The 21,957-nt window shown below is 38.8% G+C and overlaps 1 protein-coding gene across 2 annotated transcripts in view; it reads right to left on the bottom strand.

Moving 5' to 3' along the window:
* Positions 1–4,940: 4,940 nt before the first annotated feature.
* Positions 4,941–21,957, bottom strand: part of STK3 (serine/threonine kinase 3) — a 155,463-nt gene continuing 138,446 nt past the window's right edge. For both annotated transcript variants that reach the window (XM_084510469.1, XM_084510470.1), the window contains exon 11: positions 4,941–9,253. In XM_084510469.1, the coding sequence (XP_084366595.1) occupies positions 9,095–9,253 (159 nt within the window). In that variant the 3' untranslated portion in view covers positions 4,941–9,094. The remainder of the gene's footprint in view (positions 9,254–21,957) is intronic.

Consider the following 21,957-nt stretch of genomic DNA (forward strand, 5'->3'; position numbering starts at 1 on the left):
GGGGTTTGGCTTCTCACTGAACCCTATTCAGAGATAAACAGGGCTCAGTTGGTTTTTTTTCAGGGATTGGACAAATTCTGCTACAAACCTGCTGATTTGTTCTACTAAGAGTGCTGCTCACTTGCAGATACCCAGGCCAATATCTCTTGGTGGTCACCACCAGTGCAGGTGCTCTGCATGGTGCACGAGTCTGTATTTCTGAGCAGACTGATCCACCGCTCGCACTGCTGGCCTTCAGAGGAACTGTAATCACATTTGGAAGGTTGGTGATGCTCTAAAGTCACGGTTGGCTTACCAGCAGCCACTGCTCTCCCCACTGTAAGCCCTGCCCTCTGGATTCACCCTCTCTATCCGTGACGTGGCTGTGCCTGCAGCCCCCCGGCGTGTGACAGAGGGGTGATGTGGTGGGGTCAGGTCAAAGCACAGCAAAGTGAGTGGTCGGAGCTCCTGATTTAGGAATACGAATCCCTCCAACTTCCAGTGGAAATCCTCCTCCTACATTACCGTGCTATTTTTGAAACTCACAGCCTGTCCCATTCCAGGTCATGTTCTGAACATTTATAACTCAGCACAGACCCGTTAATGACCAGCCTTTTAATTACCAAGTACGTTCTAATTCGTTTCCATTGTACCAGCACCTAAGCACCCCAGATCTTGAGCCAATGCTCCTGTACGTTGGGTTTTCCAAGCATGGCAAAAGATCACACACCGAAAACGTAATTTACTTTTAGGAAAAGCCCATTCATTGTGTTGCTTTACTCTTCCTTCTTCCCAAAGCAAGGCACAGCTTCTCACTGTCAGTACAGACCTTTCTGAGCTTCTTGATGCCCACCTGAAAGGGGCCCCAGATGTGTTTTACCCTGGTGCAGTGCTGTATTCATTGCAGGAGCACACCTTGCAGAAAGCTGAAAGCTGGAAAGAGGCTGGCGATGCTCACATGCACCTGCAGGAAGAGCGGGGTCATTGCCACCTGATTCCCCCACTACGATGCCCTCTTGCAGCACCAGCCAACAGGGAAGGTCGGCACCACCACAAAAACATCTCAAACTGCCCAAATCATCAACCCCCTACGTTCAGCCAGAAGGTGAGCTACCTACGGGACGGGACAATTGCTTTTATACTCCTTGAGGGTGAGGACCTCTGACAGACACAGACCATGTAGCAGCAGCACCCCCAACTCCTGCAGCTCCTCTGTGGGCATGGTCCAGAGCCCTGAGCCCTGGACCATCCATCCTATACATTGAAAATAAAAAATAAAAAAAAAGAAAAAAAAAAAAAAAGAAAGAAAAAAAAAAAAAAAAGAAATTAAAAAAAAAAAAGGAAGAAAAAAAAAAAAGAAAAAAAGAAAAAAAAAAAAAGAAAGAAAGAAAAAGAAGAAGAAAAAAAAAAATAAACCTGAATGGAAGCAGCTTGAGGAGGGTTTGGTCTTTCCCTGCTAGGTGCACGGGACAGCTGTGTCTCACAATTTAATTCAAAGATCTGGATACAAATATCCGAGACCAGCTTTCTGAAATTTAGGATCCCACATGTGAAAGCAGAGCCAGAGGTGCAAGGATACCCTTCCCTCGCTCATGCCAGCAACAGGGAGCTCTAAACGTGAAGGTGGCAGCCTCACAATATTTTGGGGGAGGCACGTAAGCCTCTGTTGCTCGCTGTGATGAGGGAACCCAGTAGTTTGGGGGGTCTGCAGCACTGCACACGTTCAGTCCTGAGCAGCCTCGTTTCCACTGAACAGTACAGAAGGTGGAAGATGGCTCAGGAACACGAGAGTAATCTCTTCTTAAACACGACTTAATCACCGATCCTTGTTCTGGAGCAAAGAGCTGAACTAAACACTTCGTCTCAGCACGTCTGTCTACAAAATAAATTATTAGTCAAACACTTTGCTAATAAGACTCCCTCCTACTTCAGTGGCACGGTAAGGCCTAACTATTGTGCTTTTTGTGGAGGCAGTAGCTGAAGATAAGTGCTATGAGATGTATAAAAATTATGTCAGTCGATAGGCTGAATAAATCAATGTTAACCACATTTGAAAGGCTTTGAAATTGTACTCGCTCTTGGATAAATTTGCATTAAGTCTTGGGATGTGGGGCTACTGGTCCTATGATTGGAGAAATTCTCAGTCCTTTATTTATCCCAATAATCATATACTTGAGGGCTGCTTAAACAAAACACAACTACACTAAACAGGAGACGTAGGTTGCTTGAATCAAACACAACATTATTGCCATTGATTTCAGACACACGAAATTGTGGACTACAAATGACCCCAAAAGCTAATGGGCTTGTATGAAAGCCGAGCAGTCGGTGCTGGCTGCGCTTCCTTGGCAGTAAGAGGTTGCTGAAAAAACCCAAGAGATGCGGAGTCCACCAGCCCTTTCTAGCACAAACCCATAGGGGGCTACCAAATCCCTTTTGGATGCATTAGGGTTTCTAATGGGATCAAAGGGATTCTTGGAATACGAGCAGTATTTCAGAAGTACAGCTGTATTTATTGAAATACAGCACCAGTACTTACTGCATCCGAGACTTCTGCTTACTTTTCAGAGGTAAATCAGATTTGGGTTATAATTAATTAGGTGTGTGCATAAATCAGTACAGCGTTGAATATTCATCCAGTCACCCTGCTATTTTCTGGAGGCTCTCAAGAACTTTATTCTGCAAAGATCAACTAACAGAAAAAAGAATAAAACAGGATTTTAAGAGACTCAGAAGTTATTTTATTGACTGCATTTATAAGTACAGAGTTTGGTTTGTTTCTGCGTTTTTTAATGCAAAGCACTTGAGAAAATCCGTCCTTCTTCCACAGTTTCAGCAGGGAAAGGGTATGTGGCAAATAAATACGACTTATCTACAAGCCGAATTAAGGCCCACATTTTAAAAAGAATCGCATGCTTTTGGATATGGTTGCTAAGAAAAATGGTAACTCTACTTAATCCTTCTTCAAATAATCTCTGACCTACATAATCTCTGGACTATGACACCTGTTTTCATGTGCTGTGAGAGATCAAAAGGACACCTCTCGCTGTTAAGTCTGTATACCCAATTGTACTGTAATAAAAATGAAATATCAATTGATGCATCACACTAAAGGCTTAGCGTCAGATAAATCAAATCAAAAGCTTTTGGTCTTCCTCTTTGATGTATTTGCTGTGCGTTTTTCCTTAACAGTAACCATGCAGGCTTTGGAAGTCCAGGAGAAGTGCAAAGCAGCAGAAAAATCTCAAGAGGGAAAGGCGTCGAGCTGTAAATATCCAAGGGCCAGAGACATGGAGTGACCAGAAGTGAGTGAAGGAATGAGCTGGGGGCAGAGGGTGTGTGTTTGTGTGTGTGTGTGTGTGTGCACACCTGTGTACAGAGAGAGAAGGGTTACATCGATTACACCGGGCAGCTCCAAATATTGTCTTTGATGGGAGAAACGTGATTAGAGGGCTGTGTTTCCCTCTGGGAGAGAAACATGTTGTAGGGTAGGGTAAGGAACTGATCCGTACTTGATTCACAAGGAACTTTTCCCTTTCCAAAGATTAAACATCATTTTCTAACACCTTTGACAATCATGTGGGCTTACCGACATCTGCACCAGGCCAGGTTGAAGCCCGGCCACCAAAATTGCATCAAAAGCCACTTGCCACCACAGCAGGGATGTGCTCACCCTAGGATGGTGAGCTGGCTCTTACAAGGCCTCCCTGACCACGGCATTGGGTTTGAACACAGAGAGAGAGAAAGAAAGGAAGAGCAAGAACCATCCCTTCAGTGCCTTCAATTGTTTTTTCTGTTTTGTTCCCCCCCCCCCCCCCACGGTTTATTTACTTGCCATCGTTATGGCGTGTTTTCATTTATAAATTAAAACCAAAAAACAACACTATCTGTACAAGTGGCAACTGAATAATAAAACACAGACACAAAAAACCCAACAAACATTAATGGAAGCAAGTCAGAGGTGAAACACTGATGTGGAGCAGCAAGTTACATAGATGCTGATGTCGGCCAATGTTTTCTTTTTCCTAATATCCATAGTTAGCCTTGGAAGAAACCTGGCCAGGTGCAAATGCCATATGCTTTTTCTTCTGTCCCCAAATAATTTTTTTTCTTCCCGTTTTTATGACAAATCGAGTTATCTCCTCTAACCTGGAAGACTCTCTAAGGCTTGAAGAAACTAACAATGAGTCTACACAGAGGAATTTGTAAAGCAAACAACGGAAAGAAGCACTTAGTGCCTATTCAGTCTGGGACTAACAAATACTCTTAAAAAAAGAGTCTTGATTAGGATCTGAACACACCATATTTTCATAATGGGAAAATAGGGCAGCTGAGACTTTGCTTCAATGATCTCTGGTCAATAAGGAAAAGCATAAATGTTGTTGCTGGCATTGGTGGGACAACATCCCAAAAACAGTAACACCCACACTTGTCTTCCTGAGCAGGGGGAAGGGGAGAAGCAAACCAGGAGGAATTAATGAGTATTCTTTAAGTACTCTAACAAAGGAAAACAAGAAACAGATGAGGCACACCATGTAAATAGGAATCCCTTTCCATGTGGAATACACTAAAACAATTAAAAGAAAACAGGTTTGTGAAGAAAATGTATTTTACAACAAACTTAATGGGGCAAATCGCCGTGTACAACATAACGCCCTTACACTGGGCCATCGCTGTAATTTTGCCTTTCCCAAAGAGGATTGCAATGCTACAACACCTGGTACAAAGCACTGGCAGGAAACATCACCCGCTAGCCAGGACTTGTCCCCTCCAAGGTTTTCATTGGCAATAGCGGACATAACCCTGTCACACCACAGCCTGGCACAGAAAATGCCCTAAACCAATTTCCCGACTCGCTGTACATTAGATAACACCCATTTTGCCTTCTGAAGTACAGAAAGAAACACCACAGTAAGACGGAGCCCTGAATATTTACAAATGCAAAGAAATAAAGGCTTCCACATGTTATAAGGTCTTTTTAATTAGTTTTATAACCAGGAGTACAATTTAAAAAAGAAAACGCAACCTTCATCATTTGATAAAACAGCGTGCACACGAAGTGCTGTACAGGGTTTGTACAGAATACATTCCACTTAGAAGCACCAATGCCTGTTAATAGTGACTAATGCTATCTCGTGGACCTGTGCATTGATTCATTTATCATCAGCCACTCCTGTATTTGGAAGTTCAACACCGTGCAGATGCACACAGCCTGAGCCACTGTACGCTCCCCTCTGAATAGACCTGGGCAAATACAGGCAAGCTAGTATTTACTGTGGATCAACAACTATAATATCCAATAACCACCAGATTAATTACGATTAGCAGTAGAATTTTGTCACTTCAAAGATAGTGTGGCTGTCCAAGGAGTTTTATTCACAAGTCCCTTATACTAAAGGGTCTTTTGGGGCAAATTCTCGGAGAAGAATAATTAAAGAAAAAAATCAGAAAAGACATAGGGTATGGAATCAAAATTGAGTTATTGAATGTTGTAGCTTTCCCCAGTTAAAAAACTATTCATCAGCTATTATTCTCATTACCCCAGAAAATCAAACCTCCAAGTAAAGGACGTCTACAAATACCTCCAACATATTGGGGTCTTTCTGGATTAGGCCATTAGGATGTGGAGATGGCAGAGAGACACCTCCACGAACAACTGAGGATTTCTGTCCTTAGATTGGCCTAATGCTCTTCCACTGAGATCCTCCTAGACTTTGCAGCAATGTCTGGAGCTGGAAAAATCCTTTCCGGAGCTAACTTTGAGAGATGGGGTTTTCTGTGAGTATAACAGAAGTACACTGTGAATAATATAGAAAGGAGACAGAAGTATGAGAGATGGCCATGTAAATGAACATTAACGGTTACCACTAACGTTACCTTCAGTTAGAATGAACAACAAGACAACATTATACATGAAAAATTAGCCTTTATTACAAATGTTTAGTAGTAAGTAAATATTCTTCTTTTTTTCTTTTTTTGTTTTCCTTCCTAAACCTAAACAAAGTCAAACAAACAAGAAATCGCTCGATTAAAATCTCTCTGAAGGTTAACTTGTCAGTAGTTCTACCAGATTTCCTCCAAGTCCTGCTTTTAAGATGTCCTGTTTATTGTGCTATCTGCTTTCCTTTAGGAAGATGCTCACCCTCCAGCAGAGATGTGTAGCTATCAACATGGATGATTTGATTCATTTGTATGAAGAGAGGGAAGAAAAAATAAGTTGCGTCCGTCTCTTTATATGAAACCTATTTCTATATATTATGCTTGCACATCATTCAGAGTCTGATACTCTGGCCTTTGAAGCCAATGACAGCTTTGACACTGACTGCAGTGTGCACATCCCAGAAGGGCAACATCAATAATTTCATATTCATTGGTGGAAGTGTTCTTTGGTCACAAGCTTCCTATATCTACCCAGGTTACAGTGTCTCAGAAGCTTTTTTTTTTTTTTTTTTTTTTTTTTTAACCTTTAAGTGGCTTGTTTCTTTCTTTTTTATTTTTTTTTCCATGGCTTTCAGATTTTTCTCCTGCATGTGTGTATGCAAGTGCACAAAGTTTACACGAATTGTTTCTATGCAGACAGATCAGGAGTGAAGAGAGGACGTCCTTTATCTTCTGATACCTTTCAGATGTCAGACTGCAACACCTCTAGTCTAAAATGGCCTTTTATTGGAGTCCTGCTGGACAGTTAATTCATATTTAGCGCACTGCATTAAAAAGCTTTCACTGCATTAAAAAGCTTTCAGAATACACAAAATATGAAAATTGTGATCATTATATTACATTATACATTACACTGTAAAGACATTATTCAAAATCAAAGCCCTTTCTTGCTGGGAAAAGTTTCAGAGAATAAGGGAAAAGAAATCCGCTAATGATGCGAGCAAGAGTGTCTGGACAATGACACTTTGCTTAAAAGGCACACCAACAAAAGGCAGGTGAGGTTCCTCTCCTGATAGTTTAAATCTTCCTGTTCCAGATTTCTGCTTATATATGGATGCGTGTCTGTATGTATATATGTATACACACACACACACCAGAAAGTTGAAGAATTAACAAGTTTTAAATAAATAAGAACCACACAAATGAGGGGGTTGCCGCTGTTATTTTTTTCCTGCATTATGATTATAATCTAATGATATGATGATATTATTATGCTATTTTTTTACTTTATATCATTTCATTGTATAAATGTGAGGCATAAGAATACAAGGTGCATTTATCTTGCCTAAAGGAATTTTTATGGGTCTTCTGTGTTCTTGCTTCTTCATAAGGGACTGTCTTTATTTCAAGAAATATAAAAAGAGCTGAGGGTAAGGATGTTCTAACAATCACAATTAAAATTTATTTGACTCTAGGGTTTACAAATTAAGAGCGTGGCATGCACGCAAACACACACACACAGAATGACAGTGACAACAATGGCTGTGATACAGCTCAAACCAAATACTGGTCCCAGCACGGTTGTAATATGCTGATCTTGTAGTATCTATTGTTTTCCTTTTGCATATAAGCTGTGTGATCTAATGCACCATTTCCAAAACCTGCACTGTTCTGTCTAAATGGTCCACGGATGATGACAGTAAATGTTAAGAGGTATGAGATGATTACTAACTTCCAGAAAACATTCAACAGAAGATGCCCGTACAGTAGTCACCATTAAAAGTTTAACAGCTGGAGGTTGAAAGTAAAGGTCTTTTCCGCTGTACTGTTTAAAAAAGTATGACTATCACAGTAAAGTTAATTACACAAAAGGCAACAATTGTAAAGATTGCAATAGAGAACACAGTAGATTGTTCGGAAAGTGGATCACATTTTCGGCTAAGTCTGAAATAGTTCTTGCAACGTTGTAAATTCTACCTACTAGAGATCACACAATATAAATCAGACAGAAGTTGTAAAAAGGTATTAAGAGCTTGGTCCTGCATTTCTGATTCCCCAAAATCTACCACAGAAGACTACAGGAATTTTGCATGTTCCGTGACTGCAGGACAGAACCCTCAGAGGACTGCAAGATGTTGCTTCTTTTCATGTGTAAGTATTCAATTGATTTTCTTTGGCTTTTAAATTACTATCCCTTAATGTCTATAATGTGAAACCAAACCAAACCCAAACCACTAACAACTCCCCTCTCCCCTCAAAATAGTGCTATAAAATTAAATGAACCAAAACAAATAATAATAATCCCACATATCCAGAAAGTGTAGCTGTTACTTCATTATAAAACTACGGTGCAAAACAGGGGTTTATACTGGTCAGAATTGCGATAGCAATTGAAAATTTACACTGCAGGAGTGACTGCAAGCATTGCTTCTCCTGAACAATAGAAAAATCAAAACCAATTAGGCACTTGTTTTCTTGTTTAGTGAGAGATCGTTCGGTGTGCGTAAAAATGATAGAAATATTAGTTAAAAGAATGGTCTTGAGTGTAGCAATTGTATTGCTCAACTACAGCTACAATCCCTGATTCAGAACAGAAAAACATGTGCTTATTATTTAGCTTACGCTTAAAGTTGTACTGATAGGAATGGACTGGACACATGTTCAGGTGCTGTCCTGAATTGGGACGATTGCTGAAACTGGAGTTTTAAAAGACAATATGGTGGTGAGCTTCTTTTCATTACACTACAATACTAATTTTATCTTATCTGGCTCTGCTCTCCACAATATTATCCTAACATTTCCTAATAAAAAGAAAACAGGCATAAAATAAATAGGATAACCAAAGATTACATAATAAATATGCTACTAAGTGGGAGGAAAATATATTGCAACATAAGGCTCTGTAGTGTTGCACAATCAAGAAATAGTTCCAGGTGCTCCAAAACACAACTCCTAATGTACAACACAAAGTTACCACGATACACCTGAAAAAGATTGGGAAGTAACAGATTAAACTTCTATTACATTAAACAGTTGAAAACAGAGCGAGTGGTAATGTGTTTCACTGCCTTTGGAGAACACCACGTGTTCTTTCACTGCTCCAATTGTCATCAGTTGTGAAGGAAAATTGAAAAAGATTGGATTTTTAAAACTCTCATAATAAAATTCCTTCAGACTTATAAAGTTACCAGTGTCCACATTGACTCGTAGCATTATCTCTGAAAGTAAAACAAACTCAGAAATTTTGTTGTCTCCGCTTCTTGGCATCCATTGCATCTAGGATAGGCTGCCTCTTTGCAGTGTACCTCTGACGGAGCTCTTCAATTTCTCGTTCCATCATAGGGTCCAAAGCCTTTAGTCTCATCTGTAATTCTTCTAAACTTAGATTCTTTAACTGTAAAAGAACCAAACAGGCAAACAAACAAAAACAGGTTAAAAACGTATTATGATAAAAATGAAAAACGCTTTTCATAACCTTTTAATTTACAGTTGCAGTGTCATTTTTCATACTGTGTGTGTACATACCTATATCACTGTTTATGCAGTCAGAAGCCTGAGTATGCTCCACAGTAAATAATTTAACAGCATATGAAAACACACACGTATGCGGTACAGTTAATAAAAAGAAAAAGCAGCAAACGCTTCTCATACCTTGTAAATAAACTGTGAATAGATATAGGCCTAGAGTTAAACTCCTTAGGCTGAAAAAAATGCATGCCATGCTGTACAAGATGATATTCACATCCATACATTATACTGATTAATCAAATACTTCTTCACTGAATTCAGCCTTCCGTAGGAGCCTTAAGAAATAGAGAACTGCTGGAAGGAACAGCCTGGCAGATTTGGAGGTACTTTCTGATAAGAATGAGAAGACACCTGCGTTCCTCTACAGACCACTGCCAGTGGTTAAATAATGCACAAAGCAACCTCCTGAATTCGTGGGAGGGAGTTACCTTGCCCGTTCCCTTTTCTCACAGCGTTCATCAGTTCATTACATTTCATTCATTAAGAGCAATGGGTCATACAACAAAGTAAATCCCTCCTCTGGCCACCTGGCTGCTGCAAGTAAAGGCTGGGATCTCGGCAAGTACCAGGGCACATCGGGTGTCACTGCCCCATCTGCTCTCACAGGGCAGGATCTACATTTGAAATATCTTCCTTTGGTTAGCCTGTGTGTTGTTTTTTTTTTTTTTCCAAAGCAAGTGGAGTGCCTTTGCATTTCTCTCTCTTGTCGGAATTGCCTATGTGCCAATTACTCTTCAGTCAGCGATCAGCGTGGCACACATCAACGGATTGCAAACAGCACAGAAGTTCACCCCAGGAAAGAGGCAGTCTATATTTTGTTTGCAAATATGCTGGCATTGCAAACAAGCACACCACCTAACGCAGCGGAAAAAAAGACAACATTTTCTGAATCAACCTACTAATGAGTCAATGCTTCGTTTATGAATCTAGGGCAGTCTTCCATCAACACCGTCTGATCTGCTTTCCCTGAGAAATGAAATGCTACTTTTGATCTTTATTTTTATCAGCTTCTGAGGCATGTAAATTAGCAGCACATATTGCTACATACGGTCCAAACCTCGGTGCTATGACTTCCACCAATACACAACGGTGTGCATAGTAAACAAATAACTTCAAGTCATAATCCACAGGGAGTGGAGCCCAGAAAATCATACAAAAACACAGAGGAAAAGACACCCGTTTTCATTCAGTGTCATTTAAACAATAAGACTCCTATGAAAGAGAGAATTAAAAGCCAGAAGTCAAAATCTCTTCCAGGACCAAAGATCCTCAGACCAGCATCAGCTTCAGACACCCCAGATGTGCTCAGCAGCTCATCATCGCAAGGACAAATGGCACCTTTCACTTCTTAGGAGAGAAGGAGTTGCCTCCCAAATAATTAAATACCCATATAATTAAACAGTCTGGTTTACTACACTTCTCCCATCTGATAAATACAAGGAAGGACAGGAGAAAGGAATCATAATTTCTTAGTCACCAAGACACTTACAGAAAACACCTTTCCACTTTCAGAGAAAGAAGAGATTAAAAAAAAAGTTCTCTTTTTTAGCCACTTGGTAAATGCAACCAGCACATTACAGACACTTTTCGGTGAGGATATTCTTTAGAGAAGTGAGGAACTTGTAGTATTATAAAATGACGTAACGGCACTGATTCCCCTTTAACCGACTGCAATCAGCACAGATGAGAGACGCAATAAAACCATGTTTTTTAGCATGTCTGGGAGGAAAAAGTCTATGATTCGATGATATGTAGCTTCATGGACTAGCAAATGGAGTAAGGAAAGCATCATCAATAACCACTCGTGTGTTTGTGACAAGTGTCACTGATGAAGTCTCCTGTCTGGTCTGGGTCAGCCACTTACTCCCTCTGAATCACTGCTGTAGACATCAGGCTTGCACTGCACGCAGTAGACTCGAATTCATGTGATCACATAATTATTCTGTGCTGAAAGACATACATATTTTTTTAAAATAAATTGTCAGAGAGGAATATGACGGGTACGCTTTTATTTAAATTTCAGTCAGGAAGCAGAGCCAGCAAACAGAATTAAATAATCTTTAAGGATCACAGACAGCTGGGCTGGAAATTAAAATACGAAGAGAATGAATTTTTAAATCCAGAGAATGAGAATTGTGCAGAGTGATCTCAGTCACGTCACCCAGGGGACCCAGGGAACTGCAGTCCTTATCTGTATAAACGGATGATGCTTGGGACACTCAGAGGAAGTAAATGACAGAAAACAGGGAAATGAAGGATCTGAAAACAGAGTTATGAATCTCATCTATCTGGCTTCAGATGCTGGAATAGACAGGAGTGGTCAGAGAGCTCTACGTATCATAGAAAACCACTTAATCTCATCTAAAAGCTGCAGCTCATTTTGGGATGTGTGTGTTTGTCTGCACGCATGTCTACGTCTCTTCAGCAAATTGCAGAATATTTTTTCTTGACTTCTGTGTTATGGATATTACCTCTTGAACCCGAAAGCTTGCAAAAGAGCAAACACTGAATGCAACAGCAAACGTTAAATGAGATGCGCAGAAACAACTCAAACAGGAAATGTAATTATCCCTATGCAATTTATTCCCCTGCATGATGAATATTTTGATTCGATTTCTTAAAGTGATGGAGCTTGGCACTCCCGTTTACTTTCACCTGCAATCAGCCTGCAATTTAAGCAGCCAGAACTGATTTCCCCGTGTAGTTTGTTGTTACAGGGGCAGCCTTCAGCGAATGGAGCTTCTGGAATGCAAATGGAGCATCTGCCTTCACTGGGACCCTTCGTATCACCTGGGAATCACTTTGGGAAAGCAACAGTCCCAGCTGAGCCTTAGAGCACCATGAACCTATCCATTACATACAACAATACATAAATACGTAATATTCAGAAAAGTGCATCTGTTTTATACACTGACTCTTTTAGAGTGGCTACATATACTCAGATTTCCAGTAGAAAAACTAGGTGTGTAGAGAAAAAAAAATCTTTTTCTTCTATAAGGTGTATTTCTTAGCTAAAGGAACTTAAAATGTGTAAGGGAGGGGCAAGGAGAAAGATACAAAGCAAAGCCAGGTAACACAAGCTAAAAGATTCTCAAGATACCATCCCATCCAAAGAAGCCCCAGTGAAACTCTATTGAAGGATGTTGACTGCCTACAAAGAGACCAGCTAGAAGTTTAGAATTATTGTTTTCAGTTGCTAAAATTATTGTTTTCAGTCACACAACACCACCACACACTGTGCACTCTCCTCTTAGGAGACAGAAGTGTGGAAACCTGGTGTACCTCATCTTAAGATTTTAGAAAGTAGGACACCAATTGTCTGCCTCTTCCTGGCTCACTCTTCAACTTATTCATAATTGGGTCAGTTTTCCAAAAAAGGCTACATGTAGAATTCAAAAAGCAGCAGAATGGATTCAGAACCATTATCTGGGTTTTTAAGAAGTGGTCATAAGTGCTGTAGCTAAAGAAAAACTAATATGTGGTATAATGCAAGGTAGCTGGATTGCAGTGCAGTTTACCATTTCATCAGAGGATGATTTTCTAGAAGAAAACATTCTTATTCTGGTCAATATTGGCTTCAGGTAGATTGATTTTTATTACAAGTCTTCAAACAAAGGCACAGAAGGAATTTTCTCCTCCCATACTGATGTGATCATCTCTTAGAACTGAAGTCCAGCAAGAGAAGTACAACAAATTTTATTTTTATTTTTTTCAGTCTAGCTTCTTACATCTCAAATGGACAAGCTTCATTTGGATTGGCATTTTCAGCAAAGCATAATTACTTGCAGTCAATACTTCTGCCTGCAGGAGGACCTACAACACACCTTACATATCCTGTCTGCAATCCTGGTCAAATCATATTGATGAAGATTCAGGTCAAAATGGTCAATTGGAAAACATACATGTGTTGCTGTCTAAATACCAAAGCTCTCTGGTAATACAGTGAGAAGGAAGGAGATGGTGTACAACCAAAAGTGGATTCTCAGAAGTCATCAAGTCCAGGAGCACAATGCAAATCCTGACTACCTGTGTCCAGCACAGGAGTCAGGAGGAAGGAAAAGTATCTGAGATACTTGGTGGTGCCTGCAGACCACAAATTGCAGCGAAGGGGTCTGGGAAAGAGTCTGGAATTCATTAACTAGTCTTGGCCAGCACATATCCGTAGCCATCCAAACGTTTCAGGGGGCGAAATCCAAAGTTTTGGTGGATGTAGCACACTATAATCTTAATCCACCCTTGACAGCTAACAGAGGTAAATAAAAGCTCTAGGCCTGTGATGTTTTCAATATGATAAAATTAGATTTCATTAGTAATTCCATAATGCATGAATTGCCATTACAAACCTCCACTCTATCAAACTAAATTATGGAATACTGCCATTAAGCTGGTGCAACGAAAACAAGCAAATGTATTTTCAGGGTCTAAATTGTTAAGAAAATAGATATTCAATCAAAAAATAATCTGTATCAAGTTTGTTGTGTTTACTTGAAAAAACAAATTCTTCCTAGCAACTGCTTAAATGAATCTTACAGATGCAACATGCCTTATTAGAGGCCTTTGATTAAAAAAATATGGATTGTTAATACTGTATTCTGAGTCATCTATTTTCCCATCTGCTAGTAATTCCTACAATATGAACTATCAACAGAATGGCTAACAACAATAATTTTCTATGGCAATTGCAAAAGTGGGTTGCCTATAGCACTTTCTAAGATTTAACCAGTGCATGCCTCGGATTGTTTTGTGTTGTTAGTGGCCTCGGGTAAGAGAAACTCTCTCTCCGCTGTAGCTGTTCCGTTACCTTTGCTGAGCAGCTTTCTTCTCTCTTTTGGAATGAGGTCCACTGGTGAGTTCAAAATCCTTTTTACCAATGTAAAAAGTTAGGCTAGGGTCAGGATGCAATTCAAGGTGAATTACAAAGATAAAAGGTGGGTCTCTCCAAATCATTTTTCTGGTCTCTGAATTTATACCCCAAACCCAAAAGCTCACTTATGTGGTTGTTTGGTTTTTTTTTGGATAGCTTTTTTTCCTACATGCAAGGAAATATGCCACGGTTACTGTCAGCTGCTCCTGTGCAGTGACAAGGGGAGAACTGCTGTGCATATATATCAAAACATACTGACCTGGTAGTAGCATTGTCGAGCAATGACCTACTTGAAACACCCACTAGCCACACATCAGAGCTCTGAGCTGCTCTCTCCACACGCCTGTTGTTGCTAGAACAGGCAAATCAGTCACAAGAAAAAAAACTTGGACAGGGAAGAGCATTTATTTTGGTACGTTTGAGAAACGAGCATCTTTGATGCAAAACAGAAAATATGGGGTTATATAAAAAAATATAACAAATATAAAAAAGAACTTAATTTACTGTCACTGTTTTTGACAATTTACGGGAGGGAAGAACCAGTAGCCTAATATATAATTTTCTTTTATTCCGCAGGACTACCTTAAGCATTTTGAGGGTTAAAATAAGCACATGACATTAAGAGAAAATTAAACAGGGACAGCTTCAGTTAATTTTTAAAAGTCCTTTTAGGAATAAAATTGCATATAAATGTTCCATGATTAATTCCTGTCTTCACTACTAGAACCCTTTCTGTTCATACATTAAAACTGTGTATCATTTTAACAACACAAAGCTTAATCTCAGTTACTATCACCAGCATTTCTCAGCTCCATACAAAGTTATATGGAAATAGCAAATCACCACCAATAAAAAATTAGTTTTCTGTAACATTAGTGCATGCTATCATTTGCATACCTTTGTTGCATACTACTCAGGGCTTTTCCTTTAAGTACAGTAAGTGCTGCCAATCCTAAAATTCAAGAATTACGAGCTGGGTCCTTAACCTTCATTAAACTACCAATAAAAAATTAGATTCATAAAATGACAATTCCTTGGAGGGGGGAGGTGTCTTTTTACTTCCCTTTTTATTTCTGAGTCACGAGGAGGCAGCTAGAATCAAAGCATTTCTGCAATTGTAACGGCAAAATAGTTCAGGGGAAAAAAAAATCTAGGAGCCTAAAACTTTAATGAGCTACCTTGACTACAGGAATTGAAATCTAAGGAAAAACACAAGTCATCATGAAAAGCAGTGTAAAAACGATACTGAAACTCTTGCATATTGCAATTTTACAGTCCCTGACAACACTCGTCATGTAGTATGTGTTTATGCTTTATCATATCCTAAGCAGTTTAAATATCATTTACATTGTTTTTACTACTAAAGCCGCTGATGTTCATGTGGTTGGGGGTTAAGAATTTTCACTAAAAGGGATAAAACAACATAAATACAGAACCTGAACATAGGGAAACAAACGGCAAGCAATGTATCCCAGAAAATCTGGTATAAAAGATCTATTAATAGGTAACTTTGAGATCAATTCTTCACTATCTGATAGATAAAAGAAAAAAAAAAAAAAGCCTACCAGTCTCTCTTGCTTCTGTCATTTAGAAAGTGTATTCTTACATTATACACTTACAACTGAGTCTCATGAAGCACAATATTTTAATTTGCTTTTGCCCTCTCTCTAGAATTGCATCATCCATCACAGACATTTTTCAAAATGACTTTTGGAGTATCACAAGCAAAAAAAATCACCATTTGAAATGCCTTAGAGGGAGACCTTAGTGGTTTTCTTTTTTTCAAATACTATGATTTTCCATATCGGGCATCTCAAGCTACAGTTAGCCATGAAATATACTATAAATGTTTAGTGGAGTTCCCAACAGAGTAAATAATCTAAAGCTTAGGAAAAGATACTCCATCTGGGTATTTATGATGATATTTAAGCTGGGTGGCAAATATCACACGCTGCTGATAGCAGAGCAGCTGCCACACCTGATCTAAAAGCACACAGAATCTCCCTCTGTCTCTTTCTGATTGTAGGGGGGAATTAAAAAAAAAAAAAAAAAAAAAAGTTTTTCAAATATAACCCACATAGATATCAAGTTTTAAAACACAAAAATAATTCTGCAGCTAGAGTTTTTAATGTACTAGATACGTAGTACCTAAAAGTTGGCATTTTATATTTATTAATGTGTAGATACCCAGGGCAAGCACTTTTAGTTGTCCTTCATAATTAGCTCAGCTATCAGCAGGTACATCACAGCGCACTGAAGGCTACAAGAACTCCGTATCCCATTTCAGCAAATTGCAATCATCATTCAGCTATAAAATGCAGACGTTACTTCAAAGTTTTTTCAAGCTAAGGCACTGCCTCTTGACATTTGATTCTTCCACGATAAGATTACTTATAAAATGCTCAGAAAACAACATTTTTATATCTTTTCTGAAGTTCTGTTTATCTACATGCAAATGCAAATTGCACTAACTACTGAGATACAAAAGATTTGGGATCAGAACCATTTAAAAAATAAAATTCATTCAGCTAAGGACCCCCAAACATAGCAAAGATATAATAAAATATGAAGTCCCATTTTTGCTACAATATTTTGTAAATGCAAACCTATATTTCGAAGTAAAGGCATTAAAGTATGACATAAGTAAGTCCTGAAGTTAAGAAGAATTAAACAGCATTAAAACCTGCAAATTCCTGAAATACACGATGATATCATTTAAAGCTATTTTACTTTAACAGTTCACTTTAAGATATGAAATTTTAAGATATTTAAGATATGAAAAAGAAATGAAACACATTAAATAATCAGGATTGCTGTAAGGCACACAGGATACATACATGCAAAGTTAAAGCCAGACACAGAAAGACGTTTAACCTGAAGAGCAATGGAAGAGGCTTGAAGAATTTTAAACTAAACCTTAAACCTCGGTGTCCTAGTGGATCAACCCGGGCGGATCTCAAACCTCTTAGAAATACAGAATGTCCGTGCCCCAAACTAAAACAAAAACAAATATAGCAAAACTAAATTTTCCTGACACAGAAAGTCTGCGGGAGAACGGCCTCCCCCCCGGCCCTAAATGCACACACAAATTCTTATCTTGTTTGCCGACGAACCCTGACTCGGTTATATGCTTTATAAGGAAGAAAGCTCAGTTCGGTTTGAAATAGCCTGTTCAGAAAGGATCGAGGAAAATAACATATCATCTTTAATAAATGGCAAAATGATAGACATACTGTTTGCTGGTTTTCATTTCATGCAGAAAGCATTCTAGCAGTCATGTCTGACAACGTATAGGTTTCAAGTGCTTTGGGTACAAGACGGACAGGAAAAATCTTATGTCCAGAAATTTAGGGTAATTTATAGGCAATAACAGCCAGGTTTCTTTTTCTCTATGGGAAGGAAGAAAATACAGCAAAGACAACAAAACGACAGCGAAAGGGAGACATCATTTGATAGAGGCCTGAGATACACCAGAAAGGGCCGAAGCTGAACGCGGCAACTGGGCAAAGCCAGGGCTGAGAGGAGAAGTTTAACCCAGCTGTTAGTCACAGCAGGGAGAAAAAGAGACGCATGCCCCACAAAAACCACACAGATTAATGCCCTGGGGACAGGGGAGATGGAATGGAGGACAGCCAAACCCAGCTGAGGGGGGCACAGACACAGGGCCTGCGGATGCTGCACAGGGCCCTGCAGCAGGGGAACAAGGCCCAGTCCCACATCGCTGCCCTGCAACGACAGCTCTGGTAGTAGGAAAACCGATCGAAATCCGTCAGGAAACTTTCTTAACATCTTCAAGAGCTCCGAAGATTTTTGGAAATCTCTTTACAAGCTGAAGGGACGCTCTAATTCTTCCTAACAACACAGCTGTTTCACTGAAGTCTTATCTACAGATCGGCCAGACGCTGCGGAGTTTCAGCACGCTCACTGAAGTAGAATCAGTTTTTCTTTCGATGAAATGCACCAGCCCCACGTTTATGAAACACAATTTTAATTAAAAAAACACCGAGCGTCAAATAATCTTTAGCCAACCTGGTGAAATCCACATTCCAATGGACTAAATGTCAGACTAAAAGACAGACTCGCTGCTGTCTTGCTTCTAGTCCAGACTAGTTTAGAGATCTAAAATAAATTAACAAATACAGAAATCGACAACACAACACCACTAAGCTTGCAGGTTTTCAGTGATACACAGAGTCTTATCCTTTAAAAACAAGTAGTACACTACTCTTACTACAAGTAACATACTAAGAAATATCCTGAAAGTATGAAAATATAGAACAAGATACTAATTAAAACACATGAATCAAAAGGCCCATGAACCAAAACACACGAGCAATATTAAATAACAATAAAAAGCACCATCATTGTAATGAACAAGAAATGCAGGCTATTTCAACACTGACACACAATCTAATTCGATTATCTAAAACACAATCCACCCTGTGAAAAGTGTGATGCTTGCTGTATTATTAGTGTAGAAACCTCGTTTATTTACTGAACAAGATAAAATGACTCAGTGGCATATTCACTTACTGAGTCCTAGAATTGCCAAAATCACTTGCCAGAGAAATATTTTATTATCAAATATTTTGTCTATGACTCAAACATTCATGTGATTAAGCCAAAAATGAGCTTTCTTACCTTAACAGTATTATGTCCTAGGAAGGTCTACAGCATTCGATCTACTTGCTTTGCCACAGAGTGCAGAACATTAGTTTGTTTAATCAGTTTTTTTTGATTACAGTTTGCAGATATAGTTGTGGTTTATTACGATGAGGGAAAAACATTAGACAGAGCCAACCTCAATGCAAACAGGTACTGTGGAAGCTTTTGTGACAACACTGTCAATTAATCCCAGTCCCAATTCATAGCACTCACTATTCCACTTCCGCATCTCTGGAGCAAATTACATCAATTATACAGCCCACAGCAAGGGAATGGTACAAGCTCTGCAAACCCTCCGGCCGTATGATGTGACCCCAGTCTCAGTAGAATCCTTCTGGCCTCTCTACCCACTGCTGTTTTTCAATTCATTTTACTGATTATCTACATTTTGGTTGTGTTTCAAAAAAAAAACCACAATCAGTCAAGGAAAAAAAAACACACCATAAAATCTTATTAATTGTACAGTATCAGTAAAAAAAAAGGAAAATAATAATAAAATCTTATTAATTACATAGTGCATCAACAACGAATTTACTACATGTACTGCACTTGAAGTTGAGATGGCTGTAACTTCAAATCTAAGTCCTTCTCCTGAAAAACATTGTTGGAAATAGAATCTAGGTTTTAAACCTGGTTAGCATTCATACTTTGGAAACTGAAGTAAAACCAAGGGCCTTGTCTGCATTATTTCCAACTCTAACCATCAGGGCAGGAAATATTGAAGAGCTCCTATCAAGCTCCAACTCACACCAAACAATCCATCCAGCACATTCCTAGACTGTATAAAAAGGATAAGGAAAATGTGAGCCAGACAAATGCACTTCTCAAATGCAAGGTGTCAGTACTCAGACAAAATCTGTGCTCAATTCAGTCAACTATTATGCAGTTCACAGGCTCATCTTTAAATAAAATTATGTTTCACAACTGCACTTTCAGAAGTAATTAAAAGCTGATTTCAATTTACATTGCCTTGTAAAAGCAGTTCAACTGTCAAGACCGTCTTCAGGGTAGTGCTTTTCCAAAGTACAGACAAAAATATAAATGTTAGAGTTATTAAATGCTCTTGCAATTTATTTAAAATGCATCACTGGGTTTTCTGCTCGCAGCACATCTATCCCTCAGTATGAATGGCATGCTGTATTCAGAGACATAACACTGAGCACACACAAGGTACAAATTAATGGCTCTGATCGCCTATTAAGTGTCATTGCTCAGAGCCTGAAGAACAGAGAGGGTGTGAACAACTCCCTCATCTCCAACAGATCTAATGCATATGCATGAGTGCAAACGCAGGGAGACACAGGGTTAGTGTCAGACAGACTGCGTATCTGTCCTAGACTTTCTGTATTAAATATGAATTTAGCAACACACATGGATTGCTTCTTGATACAGTTATTGCACATATCTGGGTTCAGACATTAGGACTTACTACTGAAGAAAAATTACTCAGAAAAAAACAAACACACACTACACATTCTCGAGTTGATGCTAATGAAATTCACCTTATGTGGCAGAAGGTTGCAATAAAAAAGCATCAGTATCTTTAAAAGGTAAACATATTAAATGTCACAAGTACAGCGCCTTATCAAGTAGTTTAAAAACTGGTTTTAAAATACAGGAATAAATTTTAAGAACTGTAGAAATGCAATAACTGAAGGAGTTCCCAACACTGGTCTCCTCTCCCCTTTCCATCTGTATAAAAGAGAGGGATATTTCCATTTGTAAGCTCGAATGATTTTCCAAGTAGAATCTACAGGTGACAGAAAAATGGATTTTGGCTTTAAGCCACTATCTTCAGAAAAGCTATTAGGGTTTGAATGCAAATTGCCTTGTTGAACTGCCACACATATCGAATAGTGGACCAACTAGCTAATCCTCTTCTTCCAGAAGAAAAAAGCTGCCAGATCTGGTTTGGATGGGTGAAAAATTATACCTCCTTCTCTACTTACTGTCTTTGAGACTTGCACTGCTGCTGACACAGCTGAAGACCTTGCATTCTTATGGTCTGAAATCACAACGTAATCAAAGCCTAGATGTCCCAGCATCCTATCATCAGAGAAGTTACACTAACAATTTAAGAACGCTATGCACATGGATAAGGCAATGACAGGTTTTTTTGACGCCACTGAGAAGGTAAGGTTTTCATTATAATATTCCTAGTTAATCCTATCCACATACGTGCACACAGTTCAGATTACACATACCATATACTTTCTGAGAATTCACAATGTTGTAAAGTGAAATGTTTTAGAGAAAAAAATTATTTTGGCAAATTATTGTTACAGGTGAATGTCAAATTCACCAAAGGCTTTATTAAAAGGCACCATCAATACAAATAATGACTTCAAAATATTTTTAAAATTTCAGCCATATCAGGAGATACTTTAAAGTTGCAACACAGTATATTATATAAAAAATGGGCTTCTTTAACTTTTAATTTTTAAAAATAATTAATTTGATAGTTTTCACTCTCACTAATGATTCTGACTTTAAGCCCTCATTTGCAGAAGAATTGGTTTCTTGCAGCCCTCAACCATTTTGAACTCAAACCACATTCCTCTTTGCCCCATCAGTATTTCCTCTTGCTTTAAACACAAACTTCTGTTGGTTTTGACATTAATATGTCCAAATATCTTCCATTCTGGGAGCTTGTGCTTACGCCATCTGATGTTCTGTATCACACAGGGAACTCTGGTAATTGGGAACCACACACCTACTAGCCTGGCTGATGAGGATGTTGCTAGAATTAACAACATTTACCAGATCTTGGCCATTAGCGTAACAATAGCAAATGAGAACTTTCAATAATTTAATGATTCTTTTTTTCCCCACAAATGGATTCTATTAATACTCTCCCAAATAGCATCTCAGTGCATAACCCCTTGTCTAGGAGCTGCAACATCAAAAAAAAAAAAAAAAAAAAAAAAAAAAAGATAATTTAACTTAATCATATTAATTTGCTAAACTATGCTGAACATATTTCATCTCTTGCTTAGCAATTAATATCACAATATTTTAAAAAGTAGCCACACTGCTTGAAA

The sequence above is a fragment of the Aythya ferina genome (assembly GCF_964211825.1).
Source record: "Aythya ferina genome assembly, chromosome: 2".
Taxonomy (NCBI): Eukaryota; Metazoa; Chordata; class Aves; order Anseriformes; family Anatidae; genus Aythya; species Aythya ferina.